This window comes from Dendropsophus ebraccatus, chromosome 8 (genome assembly GCF_027789765.1).
Source record: "Dendropsophus ebraccatus isolate aDenEbr1 chromosome 8, aDenEbr1.pat, whole genome shotgun sequence".
Lineage (NCBI taxonomy): Eukaryota > Metazoa > Chordata > Amphibia > Anura > Hylidae > Dendropsophus > Dendropsophus ebraccatus.
Window position 1 is genome coordinate 33,419,420 of NC_091461.1, and position 16,924 is coordinate 33,436,343.

General features: G+C 41.5%; 1 protein-coding gene across 1 annotated transcript; it reads right to left on the bottom strand.

Moving 5' to 3' along the window:
• Positions 1–1,222: 1,222 nt before the first annotated feature.
• LOC138800001 (homeobox protein pv.1-like) lies at positions 1,223–4,945 on the bottom strand. The gene is made up of 3 exons (XM_069981810.1): positions 4,705–4,945; positions 3,243–3,517; positions 1,223–1,519 (listed from the first exon to the last, which is right to left on the bottom strand). The coding sequence occupies exons 1-3, from the start codon at positions 4,943–4,945 to the stop codon at positions 1,223–1,225; spliced, it is 813 nt and encodes a 270-aa protein (XP_069837911.1).
• Positions 4,946–16,924: the final 11,979 nt, after the last annotated feature.

Consider the following 16,924-nt stretch of genomic DNA (forward strand, 5'->3'; position numbering starts at 1 on the left):
TGCAGCCCTTGCTTAACTATATACATTACCTATCCACGTTCCAGGTCTGCTGCTGCGGTCTTCTTTTCCATGGGTCAGCTGACAGGCCACTCTGAAGCTAGAGCGCGCAGGACCCGGGGAGGAGAAGACCGCAGCAGCAGCCCTGAAACATGGATAGGTAATGTATATCGTCAGTCGCTATCGTTGTCATCGGCTGATCGTTGTATTTATTACATGGAGCGATAATCGGCCGATTATCATTCCGTGTAATAGTACCCTTAAGCAATTAACCAGGAGCCCACTGCTCGGCAGAGTGGAGAGTGCCTGGGTCACCTTCAAGTAACATAATGCATTATTTTATTATTTTGTTATTATTTTTGTATATTTTGTCCCTTGAAGGGAGGTATAAATGAAATATACAAAAATTAGAACAAAAAAATGCAGTAGGTTTCTGCAAGACACATTAAAACTCCAGCATACTGCTGGGGTTTTGCGGAAACCTATTGCATTTTTTCATCCTAATTTTTTTTATTTTCTTACACATTTCTTCAAGGGACGGAAAACACAAAAATAGAAAGAAATAATGCAACAGATTAATGCGGTGGCGGGAGATATAGCTGATGGCCAAATGATAGTTTGACCTTCTGTTATTGAAGGTGTATGGCCACCTTTATCCCAGCACCTCGGATGAAAAACGGATTGCAAAAACGGATGCAGTTGTGTGCATCCGTTTTGATCCATTTTTCCATTGACTTCCATTTAAAAAAAAAACGAATCAAAACGGATTGCAAAAACGCAGTGTGAACCCAGCCTTACACGGGGTGATATATGCCTGGCTGTCCTAGTAGGCATTAGATTGCATTGAATGTCTATGGTTGATTTTAGATTATTACAACTACTGATCTGGTGTTATTGGGAGTTGTAGCTGTAAGTTGTGTACCCTCCTGCTACATACAATATATAACATTTCCCTCCCTCATTGCAAGAAAATTAATAACCAAAGCAAAAGCCAAAGTTGAGAACGATTTATAAATTAACATATTTACAAACTTCAATATTTTACTTATTAGGTTGAGACCAGACAGAATATTACTGTACAATTTAAAGTTATATTACTCAGATTGTCGACATTTCACACAATAGTTCATGGACTGATATATAATTTAAATTATCACAAAAACAAACAAACACAAAAAAGCAGCAAAAAAATCTGTGAAGTCAAAAAGTCCCATTGTTACATGAACTACATGTAACGAGAGCTGAAGAAAGGACTGTATTGTTCTGGATGGGTAGCGCTCATGATGGCCTGGTGCGGTACTGGTGGAGGCAAGAACCGTGGGTCGGTGGTGTACGCGGCCTCCTGGGCTTGATATGAATGGCTCTGAGTTTGGTAGAAAGGTAAATTATTTACAGATACAGGCGGTCCATGATAGTAAGGGAGGGGGTGGGTGTAGCAGACAGAAGAGGTGGTCAGCCGATGTTGGTGGTCTTGCATTTGTCTCTTGAGTTTCATCCTTCGATTTTGAAACCAAGTTTTGACCTGGAAAGAAATAATATTGTCATTGGTCTCAATGTGGAGGAAAAAGTATTTGGCTATGCCTATAAATAAGGAGGGACAACAAAGAAGGAAAATAATATGTACACCAGAGCACTGACACTACCCATGAACCTCCGTAGGAGTCCTTTTCTTTTTTATCAACATTTCAGACACTTGGAATACCAGCTGTCTCCCCCTAGTGGTGGAAATAGCCAATTACTGTTCTGCCCGATTTGAGGCAGAAAACAAGAGCCAATCGATGTTCATTTGCTTTGCAGTGCCTTTACAAGACTCGATTATTGGGCTTTCGGGGCTGCATGAATGATAGCTGGATCATTTGTGAACCCATTTAAATGCATTGTTATCAGTCATACATCCTGTGTTTAGTCAGGGCGAAGGGCAGACAAAATCGATAATTTATATGGTCGCACAAAAGATTCCGACAGACAATGAACGAGCGTTTACTGGCCCTTTAACACAGTACGATTATCAAGTAAACAAGCATTCCTAGGAAAGTCTTTCACCAATAATGGACCCGTGTAATAGGGCCATAAGTTTTCAGAATATTTTTGTCACATACATTTAGATAGGGCAGTACGTTTTCAGAATCTTTTTGTCACATACATTTAGATTGCATAAATTGACAAAGTCAATGGCTCAGATACAGCATGATTGGTCATTATGTTGTCTTAAAGGGGTAGTGCGGCGCTAAAAAATTATTCACAGAATAACACACATTACAAAGTTATACCACTTTGTAATGTATGTTATGTCTGTGAATCGCCCCCTTCCCCGTGTCCCACCACCCCCGTCCGTGTACCCGGAAGTGTGTGGTGCATTATACATTACCTGATCCGTGTCGAGGCCGTCCGCCATCTTGTGCCAAACGTCATCTTCGGATGGACGGCCGAATCCCTACCGCCGCCCCCCCCTCCACCGCGTCATCAGCTGCTCAGCCGCTATTGGCTGAGCATAACTGTTCTCAGCCAATCGCGGCTGAGCACAGTTGTGACGCAGCGAAAGGGGGGACGGCAGTAGGGATTCGGCTGTCCGTCCGAAGATGACGTTTGGCACAAGTATTTGCAACTTTTTTTTTTTTTTTTTACCCTTTTCTGGTTTGGGCTAAAAATTCTGATCAAGGGAGATTTATCAAACTGGTGTAAAGTAGAATTGTCTTAGTTGCCCCTAGCAACCAATCAGATTCCACCTTTCATTTTTCAAGGAATCTGTGAGGAATGAAAAGTGGAATCTGATTGGGCCAATTTTACATTACACCAGTTTGATAAATGTCCCCCTAAGTGTGAACCAAGCCTAAGGGTCCTTCTACATGGTCAATTATCAGCAGGTAGGAAATAAGTTTCGAGGACAGACGGGAACCCCACTGCCGATAGATGATCAGTGTAAACGGGCCAGCGATCCCCCGACAAACAAGAAATCTCTCGCTTGTCTGCTGATTGCATCTTTTGGTCGGGCATCAAAATCATGGACAGTCGCTTGCAAAAACAGAAATGTGAGCGACTATCGTGAAGTTGACAGGCTGCACAAACAATGCGGCACTGGTTGGTGCTCGTAATACGGCTCACAACGGGCCATGTAAAAGGGCCCTAAGAGAAGGAAGATAATATATGTAAGGGTTATTGTCCCACCAAGCAATGTCACATATAAGAGCGTCCTTATTTCACTAGTGTTGATGTATTGTTCTTGCTGTCATTGATGCCATAGTCACCTGAATTTCAGACAGTTGTAAGGAACTCGCTAACTTCTTCCTCTCAGATGCTCCCAGGTATCTTTGCTTCTTGAACATTTCTTCAAGTTTGCAGATCTGCTGGGGCGTGAAGGCCGTTCTCATTCTGCGTTGCATTTCACTTTTTGGACTGGTACCCCCATGGTCTATATCTTCTTGGAGGCCACTCTCTGGGGTATTACAACGGGCCTGCTCACCCTCATCCTCAGAACAACTGGGAGTCGACTCATCCGCACTTCCCCATCCTTTATGTGAAGCTGTATAACAATAAAAAGAACATATATCAGCCATGTAAACACTCCATACAATAGAGAAAGCAGATTACCGGCACGTTAGGTAGATGCAGCGGCTGTCAATATCCCTACCTCGAGAAATGTTATCACCTTTTCAAAGAATAAAGGTGAAGATAAGTCAAAGGAGAAGAACAGAGCATAGAGCTAAGGTTAGGGGATGTCATAAAACTATCCAATGTTACCGTTACTGAATCATAGGTTAACAATGCAATATAAACCAAGGTCTTATTGGTGGTACGATAGCCTGACTTTATCACATACTTTAATCTCAAAACCTATGTTTCATTTGTATTATAAAAATCATAACCTAATACATTAAAGAGACAATATTAAACAGGTATTCAGGACTTTGATATTCACGACTTATCCTTAGAATAGCCCAACAATAGCAGTACCGGCCTGGATGATCTTCACAAACACTGGCCATTCTGTGACCTGGCCGGGTCACAGAATGGATGGTGTTTTACACCGTGTGAACATGGCCTAAAAGTTCTTGTGAATGGGAAGAGGGGAGGTAAACCATTGTCAAAAAGCACTGGCAGCGGCTTATCCCTATAGCCAATATCTGTTAAGGTAGTGCCAGGAAGCTCCCATAAACAATAGATAATACTACTCAAATCACAGGGATGGCCGACCTTCAATAACTGTTGACCAATCATTAGGTCATATCCTGGTGGATTTTCACTGCCCAACCCCCAATCTCCAACAATATCATCTGGGACCAGGGAGACCCCAATGTATATTAATGGCCAAACCTTCATGGTTTACCAGGCACAAGTCTATATATGCTGTAGTTGCTTTGTTTGGCACTAGAGTTCCACGTGGTTCAGTTCCATTCAAGTCAATAGAACTGAGCTACCATACCAGATATAGCCACTGCAATACCAGATACAGCCACTGGAGAATCTATGGCGCTGTGTTGGGATTCAGACCCCACTGATCTGATATTGATGGTATATATAATCCATCAATATCAGATCAGTGGGGTCTGACTTCCATCATCAACTCGAAAGTTGCTCATTTACAGTAGTTGGAAGTATATAGTATAGCATAAATACATAGTACATACTGTTCTATTATACTATAAAATTTAAAGTTAAAATAAGAAAATGAAATGAATTTAAGTGTAGTTATACAAAAATGATACTCACTGCTAGTAGAAGACACCACGTATTGTAGACAATTTTCTTGTTCTTCTGTAAGGTTCTTTGTATCCTCAGAAGGTTCTGGTGGGTCACTCCTTTTGTGTTGGTTGGGCCTCTCACAGTACTTGCTTGGAGGCTGCGGCTGTGGAACACAAGGGATGTGGGGTCTTGAGGTTTCCTTCCCGGGCAGTGTCTCCTCTTTACTCCCTGTTAGGATAAAGTCTATAGAAAAGCTTTGTCTGACCATGTTGAAGCCCGATGTGTGGTGGCTGGACCCACCAGCTTTTGTCTTGTGTGCGTGTTTAAGAGCTGAGCCCATGGTGAGTCTCTGTTTTATAGCTTGTTGGATATGCAAGTGTGAACCACATCAAAGGCGAAACCAAAAACATGGATAATAGCTATCAGAAAGGGCTAATTAACGTAACCATTCCAGGTTCTCACTTCCCGACAAATGTCCCTGGCCTTGGCTCCAGTAAGTCTGCTGGATTACCGGTGTCATCTGGTGAATTTACAGTAAGGTTCTAGTCTGGGCTAATAGCACTGCTCCATTCTAATGTCCATGGATAGAGAAGGTAGAAATGATGGCTCATCCCAACACATTTTCCTTTCATAGCTTTATTTTATTTAAGAGCCGAGCGATAAGATGAGTCTATTGTTCCTTATCCATTTAGATCCTTTTATCTCCAATTATCACGGAGAGGAGGAAATAATGAAAAATTAAACAATTGTTTATAACTTTAAGGATGGGCCGAATCAACACAATGATACCGGTGAGTCCGACACAATGGAGGAATATCAGCTATATTTGCATATGTATACCAGTATGGTTTGATGCGGTCAAAGATATCTCTGATTCTAAACTTTATACATTAAGATAAATGATCTCTTTACCTTAGATGGGCTGAAGGCCTGAGGGGTAACCTGAACCTTGGATGATCCTAGTGTTAAATCGCTAACAGTGCTCTCCTACTTACCATGGTCCATTTATAATAGTGGTGTCTCTCTATGGAACAAATAGGGTCTTTTGGCTTCCTTGGGAACCAAGATCCAAGTATGACTTCCACCAATGAATCACCTACTACATACTATACAGGTATCCATTAATGCATGTTAAAGGATACCTTTAAATGCTAAAGACACGATCAGTTGATGAGACACGATCATTGGCTGATCTTTGACTCTTTGGCTGATTTGGCCAATTATCGCTCCGTGTATTAGGGCCCTAACCCGAACGTGCTCAAGGCTCGCTCATCTCTAGTCATTTTCAATAATTGGCCTATGTAAAAGGACTCTTAGAATGAAGTCCATAAATATCATCTAAAACATGTACCTCGTGCTTATTCCATCTGCATTGCTAGAACATAAACATAATTCTGAAAGAAATATGGGGGAACACCACTTACTAATCATAATATTGCCCCCCCTCCCCCACACTCTGTGTGACCCTGTCTGACCCCTTTTTTTATATTTAAATTTATTTAAATTTATGTTGTTTTGGGGGAGGGGTATTTACTCTATGAATAATTATCTACCTGTCCTTTGTATTCTTTGTAAACCTAGGCTTTTTACCTTGACTCATAAATAAACAGGGGTCATTGTGGTCAGAATATATCTTTTTCCACTTGTAAATGTCTATTTTGGTTTGTCTCTAGGATTTGTTGCTGCATTGCTGCCTTTTTTTTTTTTAATGCACTTGCCCTTGGCTCACACCCAGTTTTTGTTGTGGAGTGTCATGGGGTTGGCCTTTGTCTTTTTTGTTTTGGGTGATCCTCCAGACAGGCGAATAACAATGGACTTGCTGTTGACATGGAAGGAACTCATACAATTTTTAGAAACTTCTCGGAATTTTCTGAAAGTTGGGTCTGTCAGGTATCAACTTAATATGGGAAACACAACAGTGGCCTTACATCACTCTATTGTAGTCTGGTCTTGTATAATTAGGACTGTGATTAGCATATTTCTTGGCACAATGATGTCATAGGGCATTCTCTCTCAATTGAAATTCGTTGTCAAGGGGGCAATTGTATCAAAATGGTTATAAAAAGCATCAAGTCAAGTAATGGTGAAAATTGGTCATTTACTAATACATGTTATTATAAATGTATGGCAGGTTTATGTCACTTTTCCTACACCACTGAATGGTTTCTGAACCTTTGAAATTAATTTTTTTACAAAAAATTATGCACACTCTAAAGCTGGCCATACTCCTTCAATAACTGATGGTCGAGCGATCATTATCTCTCTCGTCTGGGCCCCATCCTTCCAGTACACAGGAACGTTCGGCAGGCTGATCGATCCTGTGTTCTCTAGGGAATGGGAGGGGTAAGCCGCACCCAGAGAGTTCTGGTTTTGGCTTATCTATCCCATAACAAAAAGGTCCATCACGCCCGAACCCTATCTCTTCTGACATAATCTGTTGGTGGTCAGGCGAGAGAGGCCTGTACACTTTTTGATAACATTTTATAACAAATTTTCTAGATTTGACAGGCGGGTTTTTGACGGGTTTTTGCGCTTATGCCATTTACTGTGCGTGATCAGGAATGTGATCATTTAATAGTTCAGGTGATTATGCACGCGGTGATACCAAATATGTTTATTCATTGATTTATTTTTATTTATAAAATGGTGGTGGTGATTTAAATTTTTATTAGTGGAGGGGATTTTTTATTAATGAAAAAAGATTATTTAAAGATCAGTGTAATAAACATAATACAGCACTGATACATTAGATCAGTGCTGTATTACTCTGGTCTGCTGTAGACAAGATCTGTCAATTACCGAGCCAGGATCAGTATTATTCCAATGCTAAAGCCACGGCTGGATAAGTTTAATGGATCGCATCGTGGGATGGGGGGCATCCGTCCACTAGACCACCATGGATGCGGGAAAATAGCTATTTAAATGCATCTTAATAGCAAATTAGCAGACGTGGCGTTCGGACGGCATCCGCTAACTGACACGGTCCTGGGCTACTAATAGCATCCGTGAACGCGGCAGTTTAGAGTAGGATCGCCTTGCGGCCCCCTTCTGAACTCCCCTGCCCGACCAAGGACGTACAGTTACGTTCTGGGTCATGAAGGGGTTAAAAGGCCATAGCACTTGCATTTTTTTCCCTTCAGACCCATATTTTTTGCGACAACAATTGTACGTTGCAATTACAGACATTTTTTCCATAAAATATGCTGCAAAACTGGGGAAAAAAAATATTTTTGCTGTAAAATTGAAGTAACAAACAATTTTTTTCTTTCATTCCGAGGGGATTTGTGTTTACTCTGTTCTTCCTATGGTAAAACTGACGTGTTATCTATGTTCCTCAATTCAGTATGATTACAATGATAAGCAAATTGTATAACTTTATTTTATTTGACAGTTTTAAAAAAATTTAATTGTTCTATTCTGATCCTTATATCCTTTTATTTTTTAGTCTATGGGGCTGTGTGGGGTGTCATTTTTTGTGCCATGATCTGTACTTTCTATCGGTGTCCGCTACCTGTGTCTTCATAGATGTCCCCCAATGTTTCCAGAGGAGAATACATCTGTAATATGGCATGGGATGAAATATATTCTGTAGGTGACCATACACATTAGCTTTCAGAAGAACATTTGTCTGGCTGACAACTTGCTGCATAGTATGGGTGGGTTCAGACTACGGAATCCGTGCAGATAAATTCCGGCGGATCCAGACGCTAGTACACACTCGGATTCCAATGTCAATTCTTTCGGCAGATAGCAGAATCGGTCCGCCCATAGAATGGTGTCTATGGAGCTGGCGGAAAGGCGTGGCCGTGAGGGGTTACTAGCGACGGAATCTGCCAGAACTTATCCGCGCAGATTCCGTAGTCTGAACCCACCCTATCTGTGGAACTTTCCGGCAATGAACTGTCAGCTGCGCATCCCCTATCACAAGGGGAGATGAGTTACTGACAGCCAATGATTTTTCTACTTGTCAGAATGACCTGATCAGCCGATAAATGACAGTTTGCTTGTTAGTTGTCTGATCGCTAGCCTTATTACACAGGCCTCTTCAGCTGACAATAATGGAGCCCTTTATGGTTATAGTATAGTGTATATACAGTATACAGTATGAAAAAAATGTTATCTAAAAACAAAAGTAATAGGGACCAAAGCATGATGCACTGTACAATATTAGTCCATGCAGGAACAGGATAAGCGTTACCTTGGACTTGAAGTCTACTCTATAGAAGAACCCTGTGGAGAAGGGATCAAAGCATCTCGGAGACGTCACACTCCATTAACTGCAAACAGTCCTCTATATAAAACCACAGTATACTGAGGAAGCGCACTTGTCATGCATCAGATATATGAGCAATACAAAAGGCTACAGGTAGCCATAAATAGAACTGCAGTATATAGGATACACGGTCACAGCCATTATCTAGTATAGGTAATTATCTACATAAGCCTTGTCCCTCTTGTATTAAATGTTCAATGAAATATATCAGATCAAACTTCTAAAATAATGGTGCCCTATCATGACAAGTAAAAACTACCTATATGTAGTACTGATCACACTATCATGATCACATGCGCTGCTGCCCCCATTCACTCTGGGCACATTTGAGCTTTATTTTCGTGATCAGTGGGGTTCCCAATAGTCAGACCCCCACCAATCAGCTAATTGCCTCCAATCTTGTCGACAATATTTATATTTTATATAGCACCATTTTATTCTGCAGCGCTTTACATAGCTTGTCATTACTCAGACCGGTCTCTGTCCTTATTGCGGCTCACAATCTCAATGACACATTGAACTATTTGTATGGTTTTTGTAGTGTGGGAATAAACCTATGCAAACACAGAGAGAACATACAACCTCCCTGCAGATGGTGTCCTTGGTGGGATGTTGTATATGTTGTATTTTCTGAGAGTAAAGCTGAGAAGAAACCTCTATACATTACCTATCCATGCTGCAGGGCTCCTCTTGTCCTCTGCTTCTCCCCAGGTCCCACGTGCTGCAGCTCCAAAGCGGCCTGTCTGAGCTGACAGGCCGCTCAGCCAATTACTGGCTGCGGTGGTTCCGTCCAGTGATTGGCTGAGCGGCCTGTCAGCTCAGACAGGCCGCTGTGAAGCTGCAATGCGTGGGACCTGGGGAGAAAAAGATTGCAAGAGGAGCCCTGCAGCATGGATGGTAATGTATAGAGTTTGGAAATCGTCAGCCGTCGGCCGCGCACCGCTGTTACACATATCGATGCACAGTCGGCGCCCGACAACTATAGGTCCAAACCTATATCAACGATCAGCCAATGATCGTTGTCATCGGCTGATCATTGTGTTTATTACATTGAGCGATAATCGGCTGGATAGGACCGATTCAGACGACTATCGTTCTGTGTAATAGCGCCCTAAGCGATTTTTTGTTTTCTGCAATTAACAATAAACAATCGCAAAAGAGAGCTTTTGCCAACCACCGGAGATCCTTCACAATAATACACAGAACAATAGTCATTGGTTACAATCGCAATTACGGTTGTTCGCATACTCTAGTATACAAACGATCGTAATTGCAAACGACATATGAACAAATTTTCATTAGTCATTCGATCATTGCCTGCATACAGACGGAAAGAAGATAGCTTATCAATGTCTTTATTACACAGAGCAATAATCTGCTTAATTGGTCTGATTGGGCAGATTATCGCTCCATGTAATAGGGCCTATACACCCTTGTCTCTGGATTACCCCAGGGGCCCAAACTGGTGAAAGATGCTCTTAGGGCCCTATTATACGGATGAAGCAATAATCTGTCCAATCAGGCCGATTCAGCAGATTATCGCTCTGTGTAATAAAGACAACAAGCAGCCAAATAAAAAAGATTATCAGCTGACTGTGTTATTTAATCCTTGCTCCTCGAAACTTCAGCCTCTGAAGTGACAGGCTGCCCAGCCAATCACTGGCAGAGACAGTGCCGCAGCCAGTGATTGGCTGAGAGATCTGTCACTTCAGAGACTCTCTGAAGTTTCAGAGGCAGTTGCGGGCAGAGGGTAGATATGAGAAGGACTCCAGGGAGTGTGGACAGGTGTGTATAAAGTTTATTATTTTACACTTAAAGAGAACCTGTCACTGGGGACGCGGGCACAGGGCCCGCCCGACCCCCCGGTGCAGCTCCCGGATACTTACCCTTTGCGATGAGTCCCGTTCCTGGAGCCAGTCCCGGGACGAAGATATCAGCGCCCGAAGATATCGGGCGGGCTCTGTGCCCGCGTCCCCGGTGACAGGCTCCCTTTAAGGCAAGGGCTGCACAGACATCACTAACAATATCTATCTATCTATCTATATAAATTAGACGTGTAATAGGCACAGTAGGCGAGCGGGGATCTAGCAGATCAGTGATTGCTTACACTGCTCATCGCGACTCATGACGTATCTCATGCATCATGGCGCCATTAGGGGCCACGCCTGCTAATAAGGACATTTAAATGCAGCTGTCAAACATGACAGCTGCATTTAAATGCCCTGCAGAGCAACATTCCTGATGTCTAGTGGCGGGATCTCCCCTCCATGATGTGATCAAGGAGGGGAGATGCCTTCTTCTGAGCCGGCCGGGGCTCAGAGTCGGACAGACTCTGAACCTGGCTGGGCAATCCATGCATCTGGTCTGATGCAGACCAGAGCAATACAGCTCCGATCTGATGGATCGGTGCTGTATTAAGTATACTACACTGTTCTCTATGAGATTAGTGTAGTTGTATTAGAAGTCCCCCAGGGGGACCTCTAATAAATGTGTATATTAAAAAATCCCCTCCTCTAATAAAAGTATGAATCACCCCCCCCCCCTTTTCCCATTTAATAAATAAAAATAAATAAACATATTTGGTATCACCGCGTGCATAATCACCCGAACTATTAAATTATACCCTTCCTGATCTCTCATGGTAAACAGTGTAAGCGCAAAAAAATTCCAAAGTGCGAAATTGTGCATTTTTGGTCACATCAAATCCATAAAAAGTTTAATAAAAAGTGATCAAAAACTCGCATATACGCAATAAAGGTACCGATAGAAAGTAAACATCATGGTGCAAAAAATAACACCTCACACAGCCCCATAGACCAAAGGATAAAAGCCTTATAAGGATGGGAATTGAGCGATTTTAAGGAACATTTAATTTTTTTTAAAGATTACATTTTTTTAAAAGCCATCAGATAAAATAAAAGTTATGCAAGTTACATATCATTGTAATCGTAACATTTTGAGGAACATGTATAACATGTCAGTTTTACCATAGGGTAAATGGCGTAAACACAACCCTTAATACAGCCCTTACCCAGGGAGACTTTTGTGTGATTTTCCTGGAAAATATGAAAATAGGATTTCACATGGCCTGAATTTAAAGACTGATACAATATGTTGTTTTTTTTATTGAAGTGGTATTGCCATTAACAAGCTGATCACTGGGTTCCAACCGCTAGGACTCTCACTGGTCCCATGAATGGAGAGACAATTGTCCCTGGAATGAACATAGCACGCGGTGCTTCTACGGCAAGTGCTCCCTTCATTCTCTATTGATAAGGGGCAACTTCTACAGATAGGAATACCCCATTTTGATTCCCCTGGCCCTATGTGAAATATGTTAGTTGCTACTGCAATTTGCTAGATTTTATACTTATCGCTGGATTTAAAAAAAAAAATTAAAGCCATCGATGCCGGAGCGTCAGGCCTTTCCTACACAGGGGCTTCTCTTTTATTTAACTTGATTCACCTTCATATCAGCTAAAGAAATATTACGGCATCTGGCACATTAGGACACGCAGCAATAATAATGTATATATACATAGCATGGCCTGACATTGCAAATATATATATGCCCTTAAATTAGTAAATATTTAAATGTTATTTAATTTACATATAATTAAATAAACATATTCAAACCATGTAACATCGAGAGACACAGTCAAGCGATTAGCAGCCGTCGTGCTGTTTGTAAGTTTGGGTTTGTCACATGACCAGTAGCTCAAACACTATAATCTTTTATAATGCAGTCTTTTGATAATATAAAGGTAGCAGTTAAGTCGAGGAGGGCACCACTTAACCAGTAACCATACAGGACAGCGCAGGACATCAGAGATCTATGACACACCCAATAAACTAAAAAGGGATTTGGGCTATTGATCAAAGGGTCTGTTAATGGGAAACTCTCACCTCATCCTGTTTGACTTCTCATTGTCTTCTATGCCGGCTGAGAGGAGACAATGGGCCCCAGCAGTTAAGTGGGTCATTTAGAATAGCACCTAATTATCTGTGGTGAATGGAGCGTCCATTTAAATATGACTGATAAGGAAATTGATCACTGCTTGTAGCTCTGCTTTCTTCTTCTTGAAGTGCTAAACCATTTACGCTCTACTGGCTCCGTTTTAACAGGCAATGACGTCTCCCATTAAAATTAATATCTGGTTATCTCAATTTGCGGCCAATTCTTCAACTGGATACTGGGGTTAAGGGACCAAGGGGGCTTTTATTTTTTTAAGTCCGTTGTCTAATCAACAATCTACTCGTAATAAAGAGAATATAAGGCATGGTGAATCTTTGGCCCTCCGGCTGTTGCAAAACTACCATTTCCATCAAGCATGGACAGCCAAAGTTTTAGCTTTGGCTGTCCAGGCATGAATGGAATTGTAGTTTTACAGGGCTGAAGGTTCTCCATCCCTGATCTAAAGACTACACAAGGCTACAAACTTGATAGTTGCATCTTAGGGTGGGTTCACACTGCGTTTTTGCAATCCGTTTAACGGATCCGGGTTTTTTTAACAGTCAAAAAAGTAGTCTCAACAGTACTTTATTGTGTGCCAAAAAACACGCATTCATTTTGATCCGTTTATTTTTATAATGGAAGTCAATGGAAAAACAGATCAAAAACGGATGCACACAAATGCATCCGTTTTTTGCAAAAAACGGATCAGTTAAACGGATGCTATAAACGCAGTGTGAACCTTGCCTCAACCAACATGTCTCGATAGCCGCAAGTCAATTGTTCCCTGGATAGTATAATGCTGTCTTTTTTAGAACATCATTTATGAAGCAACAACCCCTGTATTGAGCCGTAGTGAAGATCAGAAGGGAATAGTTTACATTTCTCTAGACTATTTTTAGTTCAAAGAAAAATTCGAAAGAACTCAACAAAAGGGGTGTTCATATGGGAAATGGTAGGCATGAAGATGATCTAGCGACACCAGTATTTCAGGCTATACAAGGACAGATCACAAGTTCTTCTGATGCCTTCACTCATCTGGTTACGAGGTTCATTATGATGTGAGAAGGTTTCATTCACCATTTACCTTAGTAGTGTTAAGGAAGCAATAGACCTAAAGTTTCTCCCCCCTCAGGTGTCTTTTATGAATGCATCACTCATCGAGGTTTGCATTGGTAGATATACTATATCTTTTATTGTATTTATGAGAAGTAGAGAAGAGCAAACATCGAAAGTAGAGACAAGCGAACCCCAAATGTCGGGCGTGGGGCGTTTGATTACCAGTGGTTGAAGAAGTTAGATGCAACCCTAAGACTCCCTAGAGCTGCATCCAATTCTCCAGCCACCAGTAAGCAAATGCTGCAGGATCGGGTATGGATGAATAGAAGCGTGCTTGAGGTTCGCTCATAATGAGAAGGTATCCAACCCATTGAGGAGACTACCATCATCCAGAATTGATTTGGAATTGCAGATAATGGCTGTTAAGGTTAAATTTATATGTTGACCTCTCTCTATGGAGAGAAGCCAAAAACCCAGGTGAAGGATGGTTTTTAAATTATATCTAGAGTTGGAATCCTGCAGTATTACCAGCTCGTTACTTATACGTCATGGACACAGATAAGACAATGTATCATGATTATAAGCCTGGAGAAAATGGCCCAAGTTTTATTATGGTCATCACATTTTATAGACAGATAAAATATAGGGTGGTAACAAATGCTAATAAGACATAGATGAGGCGGTGCTAGTGATTTAGATATTCAGTCATGCGCAATGGCATCTATATTAGTATTCATTATTATTATTCAAAAAGGTTAGAACAATACATTCTGTGCAATGATACTTTCACATTATTCCCACTGTAACAGACAGTCAACTTTCCTCTGAGAACGGCCTTGAACGCTGATAAACATGTCTCTGAGGGAAAACATTCTTTCTAGTGTCCATATCAGAAGTTTTCCAAGGTAAGAAATGGTCCAACTATAAGTTAACCCTATCAGGGACTCTCTAATGTACTGGAGCTTCTGAGCAAGAGGCCTATATATATGTGTAGTCATATAGGTACGGTGCAGGTAGGTAAAATCGCATATCCTGGCCTTATCATGGCTGACCCCCAATCCTATTAGAGGAAAGTCCCCCAACTTGTGGGTTTCAGGTTGACTGGTTGACTACCTTATGGTTAGTTGGGCTTCCAACTCCTCCCTACAAGATGATCTTGGGGAAAAAAGGATCAGACACATTCAATGTAATTCCCAGATCCTTTCATTGATATAAGCTACCAGCAGAGTTATCTGGTATCTCAACCCAAGGAAAAATAGTGTTCGGTATGCACTTTACTGATAAAATATCTTATGCATAGTCTATTCAGGTGTAAGTAGAGTTTTGCATGGTGGATTTTGGTTTGGCTTGTATGGGGAGATAGTAACCGTCTGAAGATATCCAATTCAATGGAACACTATTATCCTCAAGACTGCACAGCTGGGTGTGTCTCAAAAAAAAACAAAGATGGCCATCAAGCCTGAAGAAATGGTTTGAACACTCATCCATACACATCATTATAGGGGCTTTGGGACTCTCTCTTAATAGGTGATGTAAGTGTGGAGAAGGATCAGGTATTTTTCTGTTTTTGAGATACGCCGCCATCTGTTCAGAATACATCCCAGCTGAACATTCATCTTGTATATGATGGACATTCGTGTGACATCTATCGAAGGTGTATGGGAATCTCCTCAATGTCCATAGGTACCTTAACCCTCTATAAACATTTCACTCCTAAAATACAATAGCTTTCGAGGAACTACATGCCCCAACATGCAATGACACACTGCCTTGTCATGTCTTATGTGTAGATTCCTACCCTCTCTGAAGACTGTGAGGACACAGCAGGTCATTGGCTCCAACATTGTTTGATTCACAATTGCAAAGGCTGAAGTCATTACCTGAATTGATAAGAGTGCTGATAGAGTCACCATACTCAATGGTCTGATGTTCACCTCCCACCCTTGTCTCCAAGGCTAGTCCTTCACTGAGCCTCAAACAAGTCCCCATGTCTACAGCAGAGGCGCAAACAGCCTGAGATGTAAATGCTATCTGTCTTCAGGACTGTTTGCCATCTAATTGGCCATCAAAGGGAGAGATAATATGGGGCAATAAGATCTAATGTCTTAGATGTGTGAGATGTGACTAGATTAACAAGTAACACTTTGGTTTGCAGATGTGCTAATCGATGGCTCCAGTCTGTCTGCAGGGCCTTTTCCACAATCTGATGTGAATCTCAATGACATCTCCTCTGCTGCGAGGACAGCGCCGCTGGCATATCCTGGATTGCAATGGATTTTGGACCTGTACATGTGCGTCACTACAGCTTCTCCCATTTGGGGCACTTTATTGGATATGATCGATAAATAAAAGGATTAGCCATTGAGGTTATTATTGTGGGCCTAACACTGTACTAATAATTTCCTAATAGACATGAATGGAAGCTATCATAAGATGCTAGATTTCACTATCACTATAAGGTCGGGTTCACACAGCATAAGACACCGGCTGGGTCACAGACTGGCCAGTACAAGTTAAGATCATCCCGGCCGGTACAGCAGTACCAGCCGGATGAACTTCATTTATGTTGAATTGGGATGTGGGCGCACACATTCCAATTCACCATTGCACACAATGGAAAGTGCAGCAGGAGCCACACTTTCCATTGTGTAAACTGACAGGTCTGTGCGGCCGCTCAAAACTGACATGTCAGTTTTTCTTGCGACCACTAGAGATCCCGGTCGGAGCGTATATTATGTGTATACACTCTTGCCGGGATTCCATTGATTTCAGCGCAATGCATATTTTGTGCAATACATTGTGTGTATTCTTTTTTGACAAGAACTGTCATTGTTATAATTGGCAACAATGTCCATTTTTGTCAAAAAAAGAATACACTGTGTGAACATAGCCTAAATCTATTCTCTATGATTGTTCTTCTCTGTTACATTGAATGCAGCTGTATAAATCTTATATACATGGGG